The 22,327-nt window shown below is 42.2% G+C and overlaps 2 protein-coding genes and 1 long non-coding RNA gene across 6 annotated transcripts; 1 reads left to right on the forward strand and 2 right to left on the reverse strand.

The window, feature by feature from the left end:
• The first annotated feature begins 1,667 nt into the window (after positions 1 to 1,667).
• On the forward strand, positions 1,668 to 5,627 carry LOC100826894 (ATP-dependent RNA helicase DEAH12, chloroplastic). Its single transcript, XM_003576352.4, has 4 exons — positions 1,668 to 1,841; positions 2,325 to 3,107; positions 3,713 to 4,461; positions 5,047 to 5,627. The coding sequence occupies exons 2-4, from the start codon at positions 2,712 to 2,714 to the stop codon at positions 5,429 to 5,431; spliced, it is 1,530 nt and encodes a 509-aa protein (XP_003576400.1). The 5' UTR covers positions 1,668 to 1,841; positions 2,325 to 2,711; the 3' UTR covers positions 5,432 to 5,627.
• Positions 5,628 to 6,004: 377 nt separating this feature from the next.
• LOC100845928 (ras-related protein RABF2b) lies at positions 6,005 to 9,662 on the reverse strand. Its single transcript, XM_003576398.4, has 7 exons — positions 9,366 to 9,662; positions 8,969 to 9,046; positions 8,695 to 8,862; positions 7,374 to 7,422; positions 7,158 to 7,231; positions 6,513 to 6,606; positions 6,005 to 6,378 (listed from the first exon to the last, which is right to left on the reverse strand). The coding sequence occupies exons 1-7, from the start codon at positions 9,411 to 9,413 to the stop codon at positions 6,269 to 6,271; spliced, it is 621 nt and encodes a 206-aa protein (XP_003576446.1). The 5' UTR covers positions 9,414 to 9,662; the 3' UTR covers positions 6,005 to 6,268.
• A 2,829-nt stretch (positions 9,663 to 12,491) lies between these two features.
• On the reverse strand, positions 12,492 to 15,635 carry LOC104584346. 4 transcript variants are annotated; one of them, XR_002966020.1, is made up of 6 exons: positions 15,481 to 15,635; positions 14,944 to 15,367; positions 14,781 to 14,866; positions 14,113 to 14,290; positions 13,895 to 13,963; positions 12,492 to 12,995 (listed from the first exon to the last, which is right to left on the reverse strand). It is a non-coding gene; the product is annotated as an uncharacterized LOC104584346 (long non-coding RNA). The 4 variants fall into 4 exon arrangements; XR_732012.3 differs by having other exon boundaries at positions 14,113 to 14,297; positions 14,944 to 15,260; positions 15,368 to 15,630; XR_732010.3 differs by having other exon boundaries at positions 14,944 to 15,260; positions 15,368 to 15,628.
• Positions 15,636 to 22,327: the final 6,692 nt, after the last annotated feature.

The following is a 22,327-nucleotide window of genomic DNA, read 5'->3' on the forward strand; positions in this document are numbered from 1 at the left end:
GAAACCATTCGGCTTGGTGACTTAGAACTCGCGAGCGATCGTTAAAATAATAGATGGTACGATGATCTAAATTTTTAGACATTACCCGTTTGCTTGGGATAAATTTTAGTAGAAAAAAATATATCAAAAGTTAAACAACGCTATAAAGATTGAAAATAACACAACAAAAGAGAAATAACAACACAATTCCAACGGCAAAATAAGTTTCACAAGTGATGTACGAGACGAATTCGCTAACGAGCTTAACGAGCGCTCGCCGAGCTCGCTCGTTAAGGTTAACGATCTGAAAAGGAACTCATGTTTGGTTCTTTAGTTAACGAACCGAGCCGTTAACGAACCGATTTAGCGAGCGTTCAATAAGATTATCGAACTTTCGATCTTTTTGTCCAGGCCTAGGTGCGGGACCCACCTGCCATTAACTGCTCCCTCCTCGCTTTCTGTCACCACTCCTCGTCACGAGACCCCACACCTCAGACAATAATCCACACCGACTACTTTTGGCTGAAAACACTTTTGCGGTTAGCACCTTGAGACTTCTCCTAATTGGAACTATAGGACGGCTACCCACCACCCCACCTAGTGTACCTCTGTCGTGCGAGAACAATGGGCAACCCTACGATGATAACGAGTGCACACATGTGAATGGAAAGTCCGGAAGAAATGTTATCTTTGCTGGAGTTAGAGTAGCCGATGTTTTCTTACAAATAGCACATGATAACAATAAAATGATGATAATCCAACTGATTTAGCAATTGCGTATCTATCTTATACTCCCTCCGTTTCTAAATACTTGTCGTGGCACTAAAACCACGACAAGTATTTAGGAATGGAGGGAGTATTTCCTTTTTTTTTCTCGGTCTCGTCTCTTTGGCTCATATCTGTGACGGCCTCAAGGTAAGCCATGTACCATTCTAGAGTTTCGCCATTGAGGCACCACCAACTCATGTACCACCAGTACAGTTGGAGGCATGAAGAATGTCTCACAACACAAGTGAACCCTGACCTCTGCTCACATGTTTATTGTCACCATTGCTAACAAGACGGCATAAGAAACCACCTTTTTGTTGCATTAGAGGCACGATGAAGTTGCCTCGACATAAGTGAATTGTCCTTTCCTTGCTTGCCACCATCTCTAAGTAAGACGTGTAAAAGAAAAATCGCTACGGAGGCATGCACAGAATCCAGCAATGCACTTTTGTTTTTGGAACTATCTCCGCCTTGTCATAGACCAATGGCACGTGTCGAGGCCGACAAGAAGTTAGCCGAAGCTCCCTTAAATCGAAGTGAATCCACTTCCATTTATTTTTCAGAGCCACGAGCATGAGGTTAGGTGCCGACTACATCAATGAACGCAGTAGGACTACACCGCATCTGTCTCTATAACATCACATCACTTCTATTTATTTTCTCAGATGCATGTTCGCTTGTCACAACAAGATGTCGACAAGAAGTGCCGCTAAAGTTTCCTCAGAACCGAGCGAAGCCACGTCACATTTCTAATATTCACACGAAAGCCCCCGCAAATGCTGAGTAATAATAATCAAAAAGTATAGAAAACAAAAAGAAAAGAGATGCAATTATGTCCACGCCTTGCAAACTGCAAGAGGAAGATTGAGAGAAAGAAAGAAGAATAATCAGATTAGATTAGGGTTCTTTGCTTTAACTCCACTCTTCCTCCCCACTCTCTCTTTCTCTTTCTCGGTCTCTTTCCCCGAATAAATTCTTCCTCCTCCCCTGCCGCAAGGAAGGAAGGCGCCACCATACCTCAGAATTCCTCGACCTCCCGGCCCCCGATGGCGCCTCACTCGGCTTGACTCGGCTCTCCTCGCCCCCACCGCCAGGTGATCTTCTCTTCTCTTCTCCTCTCCCCGTGTGTTCTCCGAGCTGGGCTGAAATCAGGGGGCGTTGCTCGCTCGCTCGCTCGTTCGTTTCGGGGCCGCGGATTGCCGCGTGTTCTGGGAAGTGTGGCTTTATCGCCCCCCGTTTTTCAGGTGGCAGATTTTCCCGATTTCACGGGCGCGAGAGGGAGAGAGAGGGTGGGAGGGATGGGGAGTTTTTCCCTTGCTGTTTGTGAATTTCTTTTTGGCTTGGAATTTGGGGCCGGAATTCGTAGCCTTGACCGAATGCTCGAGCATTCCTAGATCTGTCTTGTTGAGTGCCTGAGTTCTTCGCAGAAATTGAGGATTAGGTGCCACTCTCTTTGCGGCTTTCTGCTTTTGAGCTAGAGTTTTTTTTTTCGTGGAGAAATCGATTCTGTATGCGGTTGGAGGAAGCTTCTAATTCTGGCCACGATCCGTGGCGATTTCGTTTTGTTTGTCTGGCAGATTCGGGAGTTGGAACTCATGGCGGTGAATTTGTGTCCCCTGTGCCTGTAACTCTGGGCACCAAATCGTTGGGCGGATCGTATGGGGAATTGGATAATCGAGGAGAGCTCCAACATTTTGGTGATCTTTGTCACTGTCGCAGCCAATTTCGTCATCGCAGCGGTGGAATTCACGATCTGGAGCTCCGTCTGGTGTTTCCTGGCCATTTTCTCTGTTAATTTCTGAGCAGAAGTCTCGTGCTGTTATTGATCCCCCCTCTAATCTGTGGGGGTCCTTGGAGCAGATTGACATAGGGTTGCGACAATTGGGGATGAATTGGCCTTCTAGTTGATTTCTGAGCGAGGGTCATTTTGGTTTGATTGGATTTGATTGGATTGGATTTTGAGGATGGAGGACAGGTTCGTCGATGCCGACGATGTGTTCGCTGGCAATTCAAGGTGCGAGGATGACTTCAGGAGCTGCTGCGGGGATGAAGAGTGGGAGGACACTGAGGAGTCCTTCACGGCCGGTGTCGTCAAGGGGGGGCTTGACGAGACTTCGGTGCTGCTGTTCTTCAAGGGCGTGTCGAGCTCGGAGGCAGAGGGGAAAAAGTTGTCTGGGATCGGTGTGGTGATGGAGAGTTCACCTGGGGTGCCTGTAATTAGGGTACAGAAGAAGCTGGATTTCTATGTGGATGAGCTGGTAGCTGAGCACTTGGCACTGATGGATGGCCTCTTGGTGGCATTGCAGAATGGCATAAAGAAGATCTTCGCTTTCACTAATTCAGAGAAGCTATACTTTCAGGCAAGAGTTTCTGACTTTTTTTCAATAGATGTTTCGTGCCTTCGTGCATACGTTTGTTTATGCCGTTGAATTGGATACATTAAGATGACTCGTTTTAGTCGTCTCACCAACCGATATGATTTTTCATTCTGTCTGTGTTTGCCAGAATAAAAGAACATTTAATTGCATATTCAGTTTTATCAAATTGAATACTGCCTTCCTGAGGAATGATGTCTTTCATGCTTGGGAAATTTACAATCTTGACAGCTAAATATGAATGACCGTAAACAACTCATTCTCATCATCTCACGATTGTTGAGTTTTACCTATTACCGTCATGGCTGATCCCGCATTAGCAAGCAATAGTTGTACAAGACATAGGCGTCAAATTTTTATATCAAGTCTTAAATATGGAAAACATGCAAATTAAAGTGTGACAAACATAATGCTGAGAAAGCTGTGGATGGGCAGTGCTCTACCTAAGGTATTCTGTACGGAAGCTATAGTCTGTTGTGCTATTTTAGTTCAGATATTTAACAGTCTTATTGTTGTTCATCAAATTGAAACCATGCATATTTGGATTAACTTAACTCAACATGTCTTTCTATTGTTATTTTTCACAACAGATTGCGGAAGCTGAAATTCTTGAAGACCAGCTTTTGGTAGCTTTAGGACATAGGATTCTTGAACTGGTTGATAAGTTGGAAGACTTTGATTTAATATTGCTCCCCAGCTTTGAACTTGAGAGGCCGTTGAAGTTGGCCAAAGAAGCAATCGGCATCAAGTATTTCTCTCCATATGAGGTTAGCACCTGCCCGATATGCTGTGAGGAAAGGCTAGGGTCCCAGATGATTAAGGTGGGCTGTTCCCACAAATTTTGCTATAGTTGCTTGATTGCGCATGTTGAAGAAAAGCTGCAAGCCTCAAAGCTGCCTATAAGATGCCCACAGTTCAGGTGTAAATATCATATTTCAGCTGGTGAGTGTAAATCATTTCTGCCGGCTAGGAGCTATGAATCCCTGGAGAGAGCTTTCGCAGTACCTGGCACCTCAGACATGGAAAGATTTTATTGCCCCTTTCCAAATTGTTCAGTTTTATTAGATCTTAGTCAGCACTTCTCTAGGGCAAGTTCATCAAGTCAGTCAGACCTCAACTGTGTTGAGTGCCCAGAATGCCATGGAGATATCTGTATCAACTGTGGAGTGCCATGGCACATGATGATGGGCTGTGATGAGTACCAAAGCTTGCCTATTGAGGAAAGAGATGCAGGCGATTTATCTTTGCATCGTCTGGCACAAAACAATAGGTGGAGGCGCTGTCAGAGATGTCGACGAATGATCGAACTCACAGAAGGCTGCATCCATATGACTTGCTGGTATGCTCTTCATGTGCCTCATAGTTTCTAGATATTTGCAGGAACTTTTTCTTGTTTGTTTCTTGTTAACAACCCTCACATGTTCTGAGATGCATGTAATTTTTGAGAAGACAAACAATTATATACAGAAGTAGAACTGCATAATAAATGCACCACCACCTCAGCCAAAAGCATAAAATTTGTGAATCCCTAGAACAGACCATTGAAAAGGCTAGTGATCCATGCCTTGTGAGCGGAAGGTGATAACCAATAGGACACCATGTTTGAAAAAGTATTCATATTTCTTAATACGGATTACTGAGTCGTTCCTCCATGATTCTTGGTTCCCAAACAAGAGTACAAGTCCATAACTGCAACTACTTCATACAATTCCTTTTTGTGCCCCAAAGCTTTCTTTGAGGCCTAACATTCATCAGTAGCCAAGTACAATAATGTCTTTCTACACTAGGGTCTTACTGTTATGTTTCACATGTTGACGATGCGATCACCATTGCATTATAAATGCTCATAAGTGCTCTTATTGAGGATTGATATATGCATTTTCCAGTTGTCTCTTTGCTAAACGGTTCCTTTTAACTTCTGCAGGTGTGGCCATGAGTTCTGCTACTCCTGTGGCGCTGAGTACAACAATGGTGTACAGACATGCCAATGTGTTTTCTGGGATGAAGACAGCATCGAGCCCTCTCCAGCAGCGCATTCCAGGCAGGCATCGGAAATATGGGCATGGGACACCTTCGACTGCATGCCCACCGCCGTCGAGGGATACTCGGAGCAGGAGAGGGCGCAGCTAGCGCTCATTCAGAGGTTCCTCGCAGGGGGTTTCAGCCTGGGGGACCACCCGAGCCAATCGCCACCCCGCTGCTCTGACTCGTACATTGTTGACACCATGAAGGACCTCCACCAGCTGCCATGGCTCGAGCGGTTTGTATCGGTGATCAGTGACACCTACAATGACGATTACATCCAGTGAAGAAACATCATACATAGCATTAGAGAAAAGATGGCACATACTGGGTTCCATTTGGAATAAAATATGTTCCCATGACCCTGTTAAAAATTGACACAGGAAAAGTGATGATATGCTTCTATACCTATGCTGGCTTTTCTCTTTATTAACTCTCTTTAGATTTCTGTGCATCAGCAAATAATATTTTTTTTCTGCTGTCTCTGTGGACGTTCGTCGTTACAGAATGAGCTACTTATGATTTGGTAAGTTAACAACTTCTTTGTGTTCAATTGAATCAGCTAAAGCTCAGTTCGCAGCTGCTGAATTTGTGCTATGTTAAATTTATTTCTATTGTGAAAATGACAAAAGGACATAAATATATGGAAAAGTCACTTAGCCAAATAAAATTAAGGCAATAAGGTGGTAAAAGAAAACTGGATTATCATAATCCACGTCAACGCCAAGCTCGCTCAGGCTACAAAGGCAAATGTTTCGCTGGTAGATGCACCTCTTTGACAGATTATTGGTGGTAAATTGCAGCTCTCCCATTATTACTAGGAAACGTTTCTGTGCTTTGTTTTAAGTGATAAAATAAAATTAAAATAAATTGAAGCACAAAGTATTTACTCGAGTCATTCAGAAATACTTAATGCAATGTTGCAAATATATCTGAATCTCCGCAGCACCACTAGTATTCACATTTACACAACGAACATGACAAGAAACAAGGTCTAGATTGTAGCAAAGCTGGGACGGCGTCAGCAGCCGGTTCGCAATCGTCGACAGCATCTTTGGAGCATACATATTTTCTGCTGGGTTTCAGGCCATGGCTGTCCCCTGAAGCAATCTCGCCGGAGCGATCTACGACGAGCAGCATGATGAACTGCTCACCATCCTCTCTGTCGGTCTCTGAGAGAGAACCATTCCTGCCTGTGGGTTCTGAGCCTGCTGTCCCTGAAGCAATCTCTTCGCTGAAAGTGGACGTATCAACATAGGAGTGCTTAGATATTAGCAGGAGCAGAAAATACACAATTTTTGTATGGCAAACGACTAGCGAATCAGAAAGCCATCCAACCGTAAAATGATCTATATGGTATATACTCACCAATCTCGTAAAATACATCATTCACATTGGTCGCTGTTTTAGCAGATGTTTCCATGAAGAAGAGTCCATTCTCTTGAGCATAAGTCTTCGCTTCCTGCACCACAAAGAATTTAAATCATTCAAACAACTGAATAACAGGACAGAGGGTTCTTTCCATTGTAATAAACGCAATATGTTTCTCTCTCACACACAAGACAGTATCTCTGATATGTTAAAACACTAGAGGAAGCAAATAAGTCACCACAGGTCCATGCCCTGGCAATGTAACTTCTAGAATGCTCTGCTTACACGATGCAACAGAACCAGCAGGAGGTTGCCACTTTTCTTATGTTTCTTTTACAGTCAATACTCCATTTTTATTTGGAGCTGGTTTCTCCTTGAAGCTAGAGCAGAAGGTTAGTCAAACATTTTTAATTTAACATACAATACCATATTTATCATCCAAACATCAAATGCAACTGGAGAAAATGCAGTATTTGAATGGCAAGGGGTCTGTTAATGCTGATTGAAAGCAACTGGGAGGAAACAAGGCACTATAATACGCTGATGACAAATGTCCAAACAAAATGCATGCATGTAACATCAAAAGTGGATTCAAGAAGCAGAACTACATCAAAAGTGGATTCAAGAAGCAGAACTACATACTTCCATTGGCACCTGCCTTGCCTCCAACATATCAGCCTTGTTCCCAGCCAGAGCCATTACTGTATTTGGATTTCCTGTGTGGAAACAGTCAAGAATTAATAACTATATCAGCCAGATCATTTATACAAATTTCCTAGAACAAACACTATCCAGAGAAATCCATATTTTAGAGGCTCAAACAAAGTCAAAATGTCATAAAGGAGCAAAATGGATTACCCTGTGCTTGAAGTTCCTGAACCCATTTCTTTGCACGAGTAAAAGAGGCCTGTAAGGTAGAAATAACAATTATAATTATATCACTATTCACCAATTTTTACCCAATAGGTACGTTCTTACGATAAGGAGCAAATTATTACTGATTTAAACTTGTTCGGTAGAAATCAAGATTGATTTGAATCTGAATGGTGCAAATCAGGATGTATCTAAATTTAATTTTGGTGCACACCAAGTCAAGGTCCGCCGACAATGGATTACGTGTGAATAGAACTTATCTAAGAAACTAAGTATTTAACAATTGACGTCAGCAATCTACAAAGCAATTTATGCAAAAGAAGGGTTAAAATAGATATCCCTTAAGAATTCAGTTGTTGAACCGTACAAGCACTAGAAAGCCTATGTCCATATACAGAATGAGAGCCACATACAAATCACTAGAAAAACCAACTAAGACACGCAGAGCTCAGCAGACGGAACCCACACAGAAATATGTGTGAGCTGTTCTCCTAGAAACTCCAGAACACAGCTATATACAGTTATATTATGCTTGCTCAGAAAAATGACTGTTGGGTGAATCATTTTAGTAGTAGCGATGCATTTCAGTTACAGATCGATCATTAAGATAGAGAACCACATATGGTTAGGGATAGTACAGAGAAGGAATGTGTGCAACTAATAATGATCGGATAAAAATGTTTCAACTAGCTAATAAACCGAGACCAGTTATGTTTCAACACTAGGCTTGATACAGGCAGATTTCACCAGAAGCTGTCAGGGTTAACATAATAAGTGCATGCTTCATCAAGTATCCTTTTTAAGTAAAGGAGCCTATTTTAGCCCCTTAATTTCATAACATCCCTGTCTTTCCAGAGAGTACAACTATATATCAGTCTGGCAATATATTATTTGTTTAAAAACCAAAAGAACAGCAGAAAATTTCTATCTAAATGCTAAAACAATGAGTGCTCAAACCTTTTACACCAACTATGGAAGATCTAAATATCTAAGACTTAAAGTTGGTCCGAGATTCTTAAGACCACCCATTTGATGCTTCAGACAGCTTAACAAGCGAAATTAACATCAAGCATTCAAGCGGTACCAATTGTCTGCTGTGTCGCACTTTATTTGTGATAGGAAAGCTGCTATGTAATTTCTTCAAGTAATTGTGTTACCAAGAGGTATTCTCATTTGATGCATTACCAAGCTGTACTCTCATAATCAGTATTAATTGTCTGTGGCGGCGTACATATTCAGTACTAGGCAAGCTGCTAATATAATAATTCAATTCAAGTAAGCAAATGTGTCTTCTAGTTGTACTAACCGCATTCGTGATGTCATAGACAACGATCGCAGCAGCAGCGCCCCGATAATACATGGGCGCCAAGCTGTGGTACCTCTCCTGCCCCGCCGTGTCCCAGATTTCAAACTTGACCGTCTCGTCGTTAACTGCCAAGGTCTGCGAGAAGAATGCGGCGCCGATGGTCGACTCCTGCAGCCAAACACAAACACAGCAGAAGTAAGTACCAGCAGTAACACAGGCCTGCCCAATTCCAGAATCACAACCTCTGACATGTAGTGCAACAGAGGGCTCTCACCTGGAATTCGACAAACTGGCCTTTCACGAACCGGAGCACCAGGCTGGACTTGCCTGCGCCCACGTCTCCAAGAAGAACCTGGCGATCCAACACAAGGGTAGATACACATATCAACATAAGGCAGAGCTCAATATTTCATACCACACAGTACATAAAAGTCTCCGCAGTACACCGAAAGAAAAGAGGGTTTGTTTTCCACGATCACAGGTAAAATTAATTGACCCCATCTAACAAAAACAACACTCCTAAATTAAACAGGCGAATATACGGGCGGCGTCTGCTGTTCATCCGATCGCGGGGGGACGGGCCACGGAGCGATCGGACAAATAATAAATAGACAAAATCCTAACCCCGCCTTGAAACGAGACCTAAAGAGCCGAGATGCGGGGTCGCTCACCAGCTTGGCGTTGCGGATCTTGCTGCCGGCGGCGGCGCTGGCCGCCATCGGATCAGGGGGTAGGGGTTCGGATCGAATCAGGGGGAATTCGGAGGTCGCCGGAGAAGCCGGAATCCGATCGCGCGCGCGAGCGAGCAGGAGAGAGGGAGAGCGAATCCGGGGGAAGAGAAGAACTCGTTGTGATCGATGGGTGGAAAAGGGGAAATCTTTCTTGGCTGCGAGAACTCGTGAGGTTCTTGCGTGGCGTGGCCGATGGTTGCCGTGTTTCTTTCTCTGTTTGTTCGTTTGTTTACTTGCTTCCGGGTTAAGGCTAAGATGTAAGACGCCCTTTTCCCGATCCGGTACCTTTAAGATTTTGTAATTACAATTCAGTCAGGACTGCCACTTGGTCATATACATATTACATAGTGGTAAAAAGATTCGACCTCAACATGGACCTGTTTGCTACTTATAATAAAAAAAATGCTGTAAAAAATAGAATTTGCTTCAGATGTTTTTTAATCTTGACCAGGTTGTAAAATCCATAAGCATACAAGATGGTCCACGGTCCACGGTCCACGGTCAACACCTACTCGGGGTATCCCTAAAATTTAGCACAAGGGCAGGGGTTTTATCGTACAATGTAGCATGGTGTAAAATTCGGAGCTTTTTGGTCGCAGCTGACCTGACACGGCACGGTCATCCTTTTCATGAGAATTCTTTTCTTGTCACGGTTTCTTTCATTTTCTTTTCTTATTCAATTTCTTGTACGTTGCCGCTGCCGAAGGAGAAGACGAATTGTTCAACTTTTTTTTCTGGACGGCTGGATCTATTAGCAAAAAGGTGATAAGGTCAGATCAATCTGCCTTTCTAGAATGCTCAGCCTTTTATTTTTGTTATTGTCATCTTGTGACGATTTTGACCTGGTGTGGTGTCATTAACAAAGTTAGTTGGCTTGTCTCCTTCCGAAGGTGAAGAACATGATCATAAGTAGAAAGGATTAGGGGTGGGTGGATCAGCATCTTATCTCCGTAATTCAATTAATTTGCCTGTAGACAAATCATTTTAATCATATATATAGCTTCAATTTGATCTACACTACACACTCAACCTTTTGATTGTAATAACTAGGAGTAACACAATTTATCGGCTAAAATATTGTGAGAAGTCCTACAGTAGCCCCTCTGCCCGGCCTCAAACCTTCAAAAATTCTCTTCGCCAAAAAAAAAAAAACCCTTCAAAAATTCAAAGGTACACCGAGTAATCGCCCAACCTATCTACCCCAGTACTTAGCTAGTAATGGAAAGGACTTAAACCCTTGACGTCCTAGCTATATATACTAGCTTCCTCCTCACATGCATGTATATATTTCACTAGCTAGCTATAGTGTTAATTTGCGCTCTCATATATGCATCTGTCTTCTTACCATCCAAATGCATGTATCTCTTCATCTTTTTTTGCTTGTCAATTAATACTAGGCATATGAGGTGTCTGGAAGTAGTGAAGTACAACAAAGCTTATATCCGTGCAGTCACAATGATGCTATCCGATGCAAGACCACTCAATTTCATTAAGCATATTTATTTGACTACTCGCTCAATGTTGTACTAGTACTTCCTGTCCATTGACGTCATACGTCGTCGAAGGGTGAGTGTGGTCTGGACATGCCGATGCATTTTCAGACCGTGATTGAGGCTCCACACGAGAAGAGATGGTCTTTTGGCAGTTCATGGTGGCAACTGGCAAGCCGGATGCCTGCAACGTTTTATGGGTATTATATTTTTTATTTTTTTCGACGAGAGGGTCTCCCGACCTCCACATCGAATAATGCACCCACCATTTTATTGCAAAGTTTAAGTATATAGCCAGACGATCTCAAACCATATCATCCTATTCTGTATATCGAAGATTAGGCGATCATTTGACCTATAGTTAATCAAATCCAATAGAAGTGGGTCAATGGTCCATGCATGGTCAATACCTACGAGGGGTACCCTAAAAATTCAGCGCAAAGACAGGGCGTTATTGTGTAAATGTAGCATGGTGTGGATTTTGGAGATTTTCGGCGCAGCTGACACGGCACGACGCTCGTCATTTCATAAATTCTTTTCTTGTCATTGTAATGCTGCTGCTGAAGGAGAAGTCGAAATTGGTTTAACTTTTGCGCACCGGCCTGGACTTTGGAGTTTGGACCTCACCAAGTAGCGGAACACAGTCAACACGCACACTAGCTCTCTCTGTGTGCTCATTACATCCTCACATTTGGTTCTACTTTTTAAAAATGTATTGTCATCTTCTGACAATTTTGACCCGGCCTGGCCTGGCCTGGCGTCGTTAACAATGCTAATTAAGTATGTTCTGTCGGTCACAAAGAAAATGGTTAGTTTTGTGGTATTAGCAAAGCATACATTGGTACACAAGATTTGCTTAATTCCAGGGGTTATGTATGTCGTATTGTCTCTGCAGTTTTGCATGTAGATAAATCATGTTCATTTTAATTTACAAACTAGCAACCTACTGATTGTCATGGCATCTCAACTAGTCGGCTTAATTACTGTACGAGGTCTCCCCTTCGCCACACAACAAGATTGATTTACTCTAGTTGTCATGGCATCCCTACTGATTGGCTTCGATCTCCAAGCCATATCAAGCAATATGCAATATCAACCCCGGCCTCTGCGTAGAAAGGTACAACCTGAATTTGATGGTCCATTATTCACAGTAAAGGATGTCAGCAATGTCTATTAGAATAGGCCGGTGAAGATAGGGTGGTTGTAGTTCATCAGGGATCAAATTCGAGATTTGATGTGTTATAAGTCTCTGACCAACCACTTTGTATAGAGTAATTGTTCACCTGCCTAGCTCACAAGTTAGCTAATGGAACATGACACATACCGTTGAGCAATATATATACTAGCTTCCTTACCGCCCATGTCGATGTACTAGATGAAAAATCGCGCTTCGCTGCGACACTGTCTAACATGCGAATGTTGTGGGTGTGAGGATTTTAGGCCGTTTCTTAGGTTGCTATCTTATATTCTCTTCGATTTCGAGTCTTTTAAGAAGTATGAACTTAAAGATCTTTCTAAAACAGCACACTAAACCCTGAAGCGTGCAGATTAAGGAAGCTTCCATCAACCTGGATTGTATGCAAAGTAGCAGTTTTTTTTACTATCCTCCTACATGTTCTAAACAGATTAACCCCGGTTACAATGATCTCAACCCAATACAACCAGAAGATGAGAACTGGAATAGCCAAGATATATATTAGCAGCATTATGCTTGTTGGTGCAAAACACCCTGCAGAAATAGCTACCTTTATAGAAAGCATATATTTTGCCTTGTTTTTTATCGGTCGTATAGTTGACAAACATGAAGGAGCCAATTACACCGGCGCGGCATATGTGATGCAATAGAGGGCCCCTATGGGGCGTACCTCTTTGAGAGCTTTATATCTCCTGCCCTCACCATGGCCTCAAAATATTTCCCCAAATGAACATGAAGGAGCTCACTATGTGTGGCCAGTTCATTGATTCCATAGCCTGGAGTTTCTTCTTCCAATGAAGACAAAAATGCATAAAAAAGGTGTTGTGCCCTTCAAATTGCAAAGCAAACCTTCAGGTTTTGATCCATGACTCCACTGAATTCAATCTACATGGAGAAATTAAAGTAAGAGCTGAACTACAACCATGCATGTTTGATTAGCAGCCAAACATGATGCTTGTTCCTTATAAAACAAAATAACTAAACAAGTAATAATGCATACCAAAAACTTGCTCTCTTCTCACTTCTTAGTTGAAGCCATGGTTTCTTTTAAGTAAATTCTGGTGCATGCTAAAGAATGCAACGATGATTCCAGTCATGCAACTCACATAGTTTGCCTTTCAGCTTCGCAAATTATTTAGTTCAAGAAGAAAGACTGTCAAGATATTCTCAGCTCCAAGTGACCTAATCAAGTACATTTACTACTCATATATGGAAACCATTGAAACACAGCTATCAACTGAATCCTTACTGTAAGTTTCAGTGTCAAACTATTCAATTCAATTGCCGAAATCCTAGTATGTCGGGAGCAACGGCATGATTCAAATATAAAACTCCTAAATACACCATTCCAGATTGGAAATAAGAGTAAGTCGGTAACAGCTAGCGGTATGATGCTAACAGATTGTATATTTCATATGCACCATCCGTTACTCTCTCTCCATAAAGCATGTAAACTGGAATTTGATTGTTTGAGAAATGAAATTGTTAATGTTTGCATCTCTAGATGTCACACTCTGGCTTTGAACATATTCTGTAATAGCAATGTTTTTATTAATGAATGAGTGTTGATTGACAAAAAACAACTCATCCACCAATCCTGCCAGCTTCTATTTAGAACCTAACTGAAATTGATATTCTACCTATACTGAGGAAACTGGGGGATATATCCAGTATATTTTGTAAGCAAACATGTGCAGCTCTAACAACATTCTCAAGGTAGATCAAAAGCACCAAAAGGTAATAGCAATGCTAGGCTGGCAAAATGTCATTCAAGCATATATTACCTCAAACATCGACAAAGCTCCACATCCGTAGATTCCATCACCTGGAGGATGCTTAAGATCACACTTCTTCTGTAGAAATAGAACGTGATCAACTATCTGGTTACAATTTATGGTATACAAGAGAAGACCCAAAATGCCAAGTAAGTAGGCAACAAGTTGGCAATGCCTATATGAAAAGCACATAGTTTTCAATACTGTAACTAATAAGTGCAGCTCACCATGTGCCTCTGGAGCTGTTCTTTGCGCTTCATGAAGTTCAGGCAAAACTCACAGTAAAACAGCTTTGTGGAGTCATTGTACTCTGGTGGGAAAGGAGAGAATTACCAGGTATCTATCTCATAGTTTTTCCCAAGTTCCATATTCCCTATTTTTCACCTTTGCAAACTCCTCGTGTTCCTGCAAGCTAGCAGCATCAAGATCCTCGTGACCTTGCTTCAAGGGTAATTGACATCAAGCGAAAGATTACATTCAGGCCATTGCTTAAATAAAAAAACACAATTCAAGCACAAGACAATCAACGAATCTAATTTTGAGCATGTATTCAGAATATTTCTTTAAAGTTTTTAGAAAAGCGACAATTTGTGGCCAACTAAAAGAAAACTAAAGCCTGGGTAACACTCATGGAATAAATCTTCTACTGAACAAAAGATGGATAAGGCTACCAAACACTGTATTATATAGCACTGCAACTTTTTCCATATTAGGGACAGTAGACCAGACCATCGTCAAGTGCACTAACATAATGTGAAAATAACACTAGTTCAATGTAAATATACCAGGAAAGCTCAAGGCAAGGCAAGCAACACCCAGCAATGCCAGCATTGACAACCGCCAAAGGAACATGTCAACCTAGACTATGTATCCAAGCTCTGCGATTGAAACATACCGTTCAGATAAGAAATACAATACTATCATCTTTTCCAAGCAGCTTCCTCAACAAGCACACGACAAAACTTTGGACACCAGAGAGAACTGCAAAAGTGTGGATCAGCTGCACAAAAAATTAGCAGAAATAACTGCACTGAAACATTAAAGCTAAGGTAGGTTACCTTTTGTATCCAGAAGGTAGCCTCTTGGCATATTCTTCCATCTTGGAAAGCATCCTTCTTCGAAGTGTAGTTCTTCCAACTGTAGGCATACAAACCATCCGACGTTTTAATCTGTAAAAATTCGTTGGCTCCGGGTTCTTCCTCCGGGGTGATACTCTCTAGACATGGTTTATTCAAAAGAGGCACCAAATTTACCCAACAAAGAGATAGAATGAGGAAACCTCACTCTCGTTCTTGAAGGGCAGGTGGATTGTGCAGACGGAAGGGCAGGACAGCTACCAGGTGCATCATGTCGACCTTGGTGGCTCACTATATGGCTGGTTTTTTAGGCCAAAAAACAACAACGACAGGACGGGTCACATCCATGCGGTGCAACAGCGAACCGAGCGGAACGGCCGTGAATCGAGGAGGACCGAGATCTCACCTGGAGGAAGAGAGAAAGGAGCACATGGCGAGGTAGCGGCGTTGGGCAACAAATAAGAAGGGCACGAACACACCGCGCCCAGCAAGGCAAAAAGAAGCGAAATCCGAACGAACCTGGACAAACAAAGAAACCCCAAGACGACAGATCGAAGGGGATTGGCGGCGGGAGGGAGAACCGGAGAATAAGCGAAGGGACGAGGGAAATGAGGCAGCCAGCAACGGCAGATCGAGCGGGAGCGGCACCGCATAGTTCCACAAGACACGCGAACGCACACAACAACTACGATGGCCCAACCAGTCCCACAGCGCACGCGAAACGAAAAAAGACTACGATGTCTTGCCGTAAAACTTTTTTTTTGGCTTTTCTGTTACTCGTAGGCATAGGAGTTATCAGGAATTACTGAAAATCATGGTTGATTGTAGCAACGACGATATTTTGTCGTTTGATGCCGGAATTGTTTTATCATAGTCCAATAAACACGTTCTTTTGCACCATGTGCTTGCCAATTTGCCCTGCGTAATGTCTTACGTGTCACGTGTTCAGTTTGCTGCTAAGCAGGTTTCTTAAAAAAAAGAGAAATTCCGGAGGCAAACGACAAAATATCCAGAAGAAATTTGTGCTCACCTTCAGCAGTTTCCAAAAAAAAAACTGGAAAAGGTTCCTTATATTTTTTTTTCCCATCTGCACTATCTGGATGCAGAATCTGGGAGACAATGAAATTCTTCCTAATTTGTAAAAAAAAATACAAGAGTATATAAGATTTCTTAAGGATTATGGTGTCGAGCGTGTTGTCTTTACAGTTCTTGCTCATCTTCAGTTTTGATTGTCCCCAAGAGATCACTCCCATTGAACTCATTGTCTTAACTGTCATAACAACTCTAACTTAACCCAACAAAAACAACCTGAAATTGATGGCCGATTTAATTTTCTGGACAAGGATGACGAGGATAAGGGGCGACAATGGCAAGGATTAGTGGCACGCACAGCATGGACTGCTGTTTATCTTAATCATGACTATGTAGTGGTTAATTAGGACATCCAGAAATTGGTTAGTCTCTTAGAGAGAAATACCAGAGATAAGAAATAGTAGCACTGTAGCAGGCGAGGAGAGTTGTAGACTTGTAAGGACTACTAGTTCGGTGGAGCGGAATTACTTGATAGCTAAAGTAAGTAAAACGGCACTTCCCATTACTTTTTCCACCAAACGCAGTTTATTTGCCATCACTTAATTAAGAGTACAAGTGTTGAGATTAATTAGTATAAGCCATGCACACATTACCATTACCCTAGCTTCAACTCTCTATATAAGCCAATTGTCACTTGACTTCCCTCTTACAAGACGTTGGCCCTCTCAACATTTTAGAGTCTTGGGCACCTGGTTTATATAATCTATATAGTAAAGGGAGAAGATTTACCCTCTTAACGCCATATACATCATACTTCCTCTTTCTATGCCACTAGCTTTGTGGTTTTACTCTCACTTGCATCATGCCTTTCGAAACTATCATGTCGTATCTCATCCTGGTATGCTCGGCTCCTCAGTTATCATGGGTAGGCATAGGAGGTGTCTGGAAATTCCCAACAAATTACGAAATATTAGTGACAACAACATTATCCAGTTTGTTACAAAAAAGCTCAATAAGTTTCATTAGGTAAATTTCTTCATCTACAGTCTTGGTGATTCGAACAACGATAAAACTGAACGATGTAGTTATCTACCAAACTGGTTAAGGGTAGAAATAAACAATGTCCGCTGATATGCTTTGTGAGAGAGGAAATTCTATGAAGGGCAGTTCCCCCATGCGTCCTTCCATACAGCAGAAGATACTGGGTAGAGTTAGCTATGGTCATCCATTGTGGTAAGAACTGAATAAATCCTACTAACCGACATCCACTTGTTTTGTTTTTATATAATTCATTTGGTCTTAATAAGAGCAAAAGTACAATGGGATGTGTTTGCTCTGTTTCCTCCGAAACAAAATTCCTTTTCTTTGTAGAGCATTGTCCATTGTGTCACATTTTGCATAAGTGCTCGTTATATCTAAGTTACTTATAGAGTAAAATACACCACTAGTCCATGAACTCAGAAATTGAGTATAAAATGTTATTTATATAACAAGAGTTTTTTTGTGTAATAAGTTGTTGTGACAAGAGTCTTATGTATGAGTCAAGACTCAACAGAGTTAATTGGAGCGGACATTTACAAGCCTTTGTATTCACATATATGTTATACGGTCTGATCATTTTACATACATTAAACCTGAGCAGAGGATTGCTAAGATAGTTTGCGTCTGTGTATCAGAAGTCCCCATTATCTGCTCAAGAGAAAAGTACTTTTTTTGTCTCTCAACTTGTCGGAAAGTTTGTTTTTCGTCCCTAAAAAAAATTCGTACTTTTTTTGTCCCTCAATTTTCAAAACCGGACACTTTTAGTCTCTCAGTCCATCCAAAATGGTTTTCCTAGCCACGTGTCTGGTTTTCGTATAGTTTTTTCACTTATTTTTTTTCCAATCAAGATATGGATGATGCAGATGGAGGAGAAGTACAACCAGTGCCTGGACGAGATCCAGAGCACGACGACGGCCAATTTCAACAGCCTCGGCGGTCACGGGATTAAGTGCAAACCAGACACGTGGCTAGACAAACCGCTTTAGATAGTCTTAAGGACTAAAAGTGTCCGGTTTTGAAAATTGAGGGATGAAAAAAGTACGAATTGTTTTGGAGGGACAATTTCCGACAAGTTGAGGACGAAAAAAGTACTTTTCTCTTATAATTAAGCCACATTCGTCTGTCCATCAATGAAAATCAGCACTGGCGGTGTTCCCGTAAGAACAAAAGAAAGGTGATTAGACTTTTCTACTATGTTTGATTACCAAAGAGAAAAGAACTCGTTAAGTACATTCACTTGACTGTACTTCGTAAGATTCTTATAACTTTGTAATAAAATATGGCTGTGTGCATCGATTGATCCAGAGACCGGGAACTCTTCCCCTTTTCGAAAAAAAAAGTACATTCACTTGAGAACTTGCACGGTGAATGGTTCTTCGGTAAGAAATGGTGCTTTGATTTCTAGGGAGACTGCTAACATATACCGATCTTCTCCCCCACACTGATGTAGTCTACACTGATGTTGCAAATGAAAATGACAAGGGGATCACTTCAAAATTATTGGATTCAGTACGTGATAATTTGGCTGTATTAATTGTTCGAGATCAATTAAACCAAAAACGCGATCCCTTTGTTTCATGCTTGAAATGACACTTCCAAGTCATGAGCATATATAGGAGCCAATTTTATACTCGATACGAAGCTCATGCGCACCTACCTATACTTTACTGCCTAGTAATGCAAATGGTACAATCCTAAGCTCCTTATATATCGCCACTTGTTCTTACCATTCCATGCGTATGCACTGAAAGTATAGTGGTTTTCTCTCCTTACCACCTCAATACCAAATCATACATCGTCATAGTTGTTATTACTGTACCATTACTTGCTTTGCTCCTAAAGTACCCGTAGGCATTGGAGGTGTCAGGAAGATCTCAATGGCTGCGGATGACGAACGATCACAAGATGTGGATCACCTGATGTGTTCATCTCCTTTGCATCTATGTTGTAGCTATCATTACATACATTTTCATTATTAGAAGCTAACGAGAATCAGTCGCATAAGCGGTTTGTTGATCTTATGTAAGACTTGGTCATTTTGACATTTTTCTCGCCGTGTGCTATGCTGATCGTATTGCTTTGATGCGGCTTTGAGTTCAGCAGAGCTCCCATTATCGGAAACTAATCAGAAGGTTGAAATGTAACCAACATAACTCAGAGACCATAGAACCACAGCGTGTCTGAATTATTACCGAAAACACGTACCCATTCTACCGGCTGACTGCTATAAGGTCAATACGGTAGTGGAAGGAGTCACTCACAGAGATACAGAGACAGTAGAAACTACTCTTTGTTTGATCTTTCTCTTGTCAACCTAACATGAAAGTGCTTGGCCCTCTTTTTTGGACTAACCGATTGGACAAGGCCAAAGTGGTTGGTAAAAAGGTGAGTAACGTTTGAACTCACCAACCGGCCGGCCGGGTGTACTCTTAACAACCTTTCGCTAGTACAACATCAATTAGTACTCCTACCTATCTAGCCGGTGATGATCGATGGTGCGCCTCCCGGACTTCTCGGCGGTGTGGTCTCCCTTCTGGTCGCGCTCGTCAGACTCCGCCTTGAGCTTCCGCTTCTTCGCCGGGTCCGTCGTCGTCGTCGCCTTCTCCACCTGCATGCACACACATCAAACATGCATGATACTGTAATTAAGCTAGTAGTAGAAGAAGCTGAGAGAGTTCGTTTCTGCATCGCACGCGGTGGACGACGAACGACCTTGGCGCCGGCGGTGGCTTTGGCCTTGGCGGAGGAAGCGGCGTCCTGAACCTTGCCTTTGATGGTCGCCATGCTATGATCTCTTTGATCTGATCGTTATGCGTACGTTGATATGTTGTAACTTGTAAGCCAATTAAGCGGTAGCTCATACTTGCAGAGTTACACTTACAGGGCGGGCCATTTTTCTTTTTTTCTTTTTTGAGCCAAGAAACATCCGGGCCATGAATCGTGGCACAAGGCAGGGCAGCTTAGCCCAGATAAACGGATGCGTGTTGGGGCACGCGGAACAGGCCCATGAGGTGGAGCCCAACCAAGGGATGCTGTGCTAGTGCTACGCTAAAGTTCTAAACGGAAGGGATAATCAAGTAGTACTACTTACTACTGTGAGTATTTGATGGAGTAATCACTCAACCTATCTACCTTACTTCGTACTTTCTGCAAGTAATTGGGGACGACACAAAGCCCACCTGCATATCATACTAGCTTCCTCCTCCCATGCCGCTATATATTGCACGCTAGCTAGTGGATAATTTGTACTCTCAGGCATCTCTTCTTACCATCCAAATTTATATCGTCATGTATTATATGTCATCATATTTTCCTTGGCTCGTCAATAAATCTTAGGCATAGGAGGTATCTGGAAGTAGTACAACAAAACAGATGTACACATATACTCACAACAATTACGTACAGCCACTTTGATGCATCAAAGATCACTAAGCACATTTATTCGACCACTTTGCCACACCCGATGTGGATGTAACCTGAATAACAAATTCATATACACATCTAGGCCAAGTCATGGGTAGCAGAGGGGGACTGAGAACAAAAGACGGACACGGACGAAGAACATAAGATGGACCAGGGATCAGGAGCCGTCCATTCTATTCACTGGTTAAATTACTGTGAGAAGCCATAAAGTATCCGTCCACAACTTTTGTAATTCAAAGGTACACCCGAGGGTATATATGATGAAGCCACTCAACCTATCTACCTTACTACTGAGGTAGTAACGGAGAAGACAGAAACCCTTGACGTACGTCCTATGTATACACACACTATCTTTCTCCTTCAACGGTGGCATATATTTCACTAGCTAGTGTGTGTGGGTAATTACATGTTATATATGCTCACTCAGACGGGTCTTGTTTCTTTCTTCCCAGCAAACGAAATAGACAACATCTCTTCACTCCATTTCTTGATCAATTAGTCGTAGGCATGAGAGTGGTCAGGAAGTTACAGATAAACTGGAATGAATATGCCATGACAGCTGCAGCGAATATGATGTAACGTACAAAGTCATTGACTGCCGTTTCATCTTGCCGGTCTGAACCAACTCACAGCACTCTGCCACGGTTCCAACTTTGTTGTTCTTGTGGAAGTACTATCGCTGTCTTAATACCAGGGGTATGCTGCTGTGAGATCGAGATAGGCAATCAGAGGGGGTGAATGATTGCGCGGAAGCAAATTAAAACTTTTCCTGAAAGTTCAAATCCTAAATCACCTTTCTGTCCGTGATAGTAAAACAGCCGTAACTTTTGATTGGATGAACCAAAAAATACGTATGAGTATGGAAAAGAAAGGTATTAAAATTATCTAACCAACGCAACAAGAATCAGCTCAATCGGACTTACCAATCAAAAGATATGATCAAAATAGTAACAGCTGACAGAAAGTTACAAGGATTAATTTAAAACCAATTTCGACAAATAACAAGAAATATGAATTAATCGCAATCTTCTCTTGATCTCGTGATAAACCTGCAGCAAAGTATTATGAGCTTGTGATGAACCTGCACCAAAGTATTAGAAAGATCTAGCACGAAGATTTCACGAAGATCCGAGAAGAACAGAGATGACACCGCCAACGAATCTCTTTATTGCAACGATGTCGATCGATTACAAAAGATGCAACCATGCATCCAAGAACTCTCCAAGAATTGATCTAGATCCAAAGCTTTGAGTTCCCTCACGTCCTTGCTAAAACCCTACCTATGATGCCCTCTATTTATAAGGGAAAATTCGCAACTCTAAACCGAATCCAAATCCAACACGGACTCCTCTGTCCCGGTCAGTATTTTGCCCGTGGGGCCCGCATACGACCTCGGATTGAGATGACTCCAAAAGCAAAGTTGTTCGTCTCGACGACGCGCACAACTTTCATGTGGATCACTTTTCCATCCAACGCCATCTTGATGACGCTACTGTTTAATCTTTAAACAGCTCTCATCCAGCCACGGCTGGACCTACATATCTTCACCTCGATGTCACTTCATGCCATCAACTCTTCTTGTGATGTCTTCAAAACTCGACCATCACGTATCGAATATCTCCAATACCGTACATCTCCGGTATAAACAACATACGACAAACCGGTGCCCTCCCGGATCATCGTAACCTTCACTTCCATTGTTCCTTCGCACGAACGTCCCGCATGACCTTAATCCTCGACCTCAGCTTCCCAAGCTTCGTCTCTCGATCCCTTCATCGACCACGTTCTTCTAGCTCCGGCAACACCTGAAAGCGAACACACAAATAACCAGTACGAGCACAAGTCCACGACTTAACTCAGGGTAAGTTTC

Source organism: Brachypodium distachyon, chromosome 4 (assembly GCF_000005505.3).
Source record: "Brachypodium distachyon strain Bd21 chromosome 4, Brachypodium_distachyon_v3.0, whole genome shotgun sequence".
Classification (NCBI taxonomy): Eukaryota; Viridiplantae; Streptophyta; class Magnoliopsida; order Poales; family Poaceae; genus Brachypodium; species Brachypodium distachyon.

What these genes read in the sequence shown, in the direction of transcription:
- LOC100826894 (XM_003576352.4), top strand. Translation starts at nt 2,712, where the DNA reads ATGGAGGACAGGTTCGTCGATGCCGACGATGTGTTCGCTGGCAATTCA. An exon ending in CAGAGAAGCTATACTTTCAG is followed by an intron (nt 3,108 to 3,712) that starts GCAAGAGTTTCT and finishes TTTTCACAACAG; the next exon opens with ATTGCGGAAGCTGAAATTCT. An exon ending in TGCATCCATATGACTTGCTG is followed by an intron (nt 4,462 to 5,046) that starts GTATGCTCTTCA and finishes TAACTTCTGCAG; the next exon opens with GTGTGGCCATGAGTTCTGCT.
- LOC100845928 (XM_003576398.4), bottom strand. Translation starts at nt 9,413, where the DNA reads ATGGCGGCCAGCGCCGCCGCCGGCAGCAAGATCCGCAACGCCAAGCTG. An exon ending in TCTATGACATCACGAATGCG is followed by an intron (nt 7,423 to 8,694) that starts GTTAGTACAACT and finishes TCTACCTTACAG; the next exon opens with GCCTCTTTTACTCGTGCAAA. An exon ending in CAAGGCAGGTGCCAATGGAA is followed by an intron (nt 6,607 to 7,157) that starts GTATGTAGTTCT and finishes TTTGTGGTGCAG; the next exon opens with GAAGCGAAGACTTATGCTCA.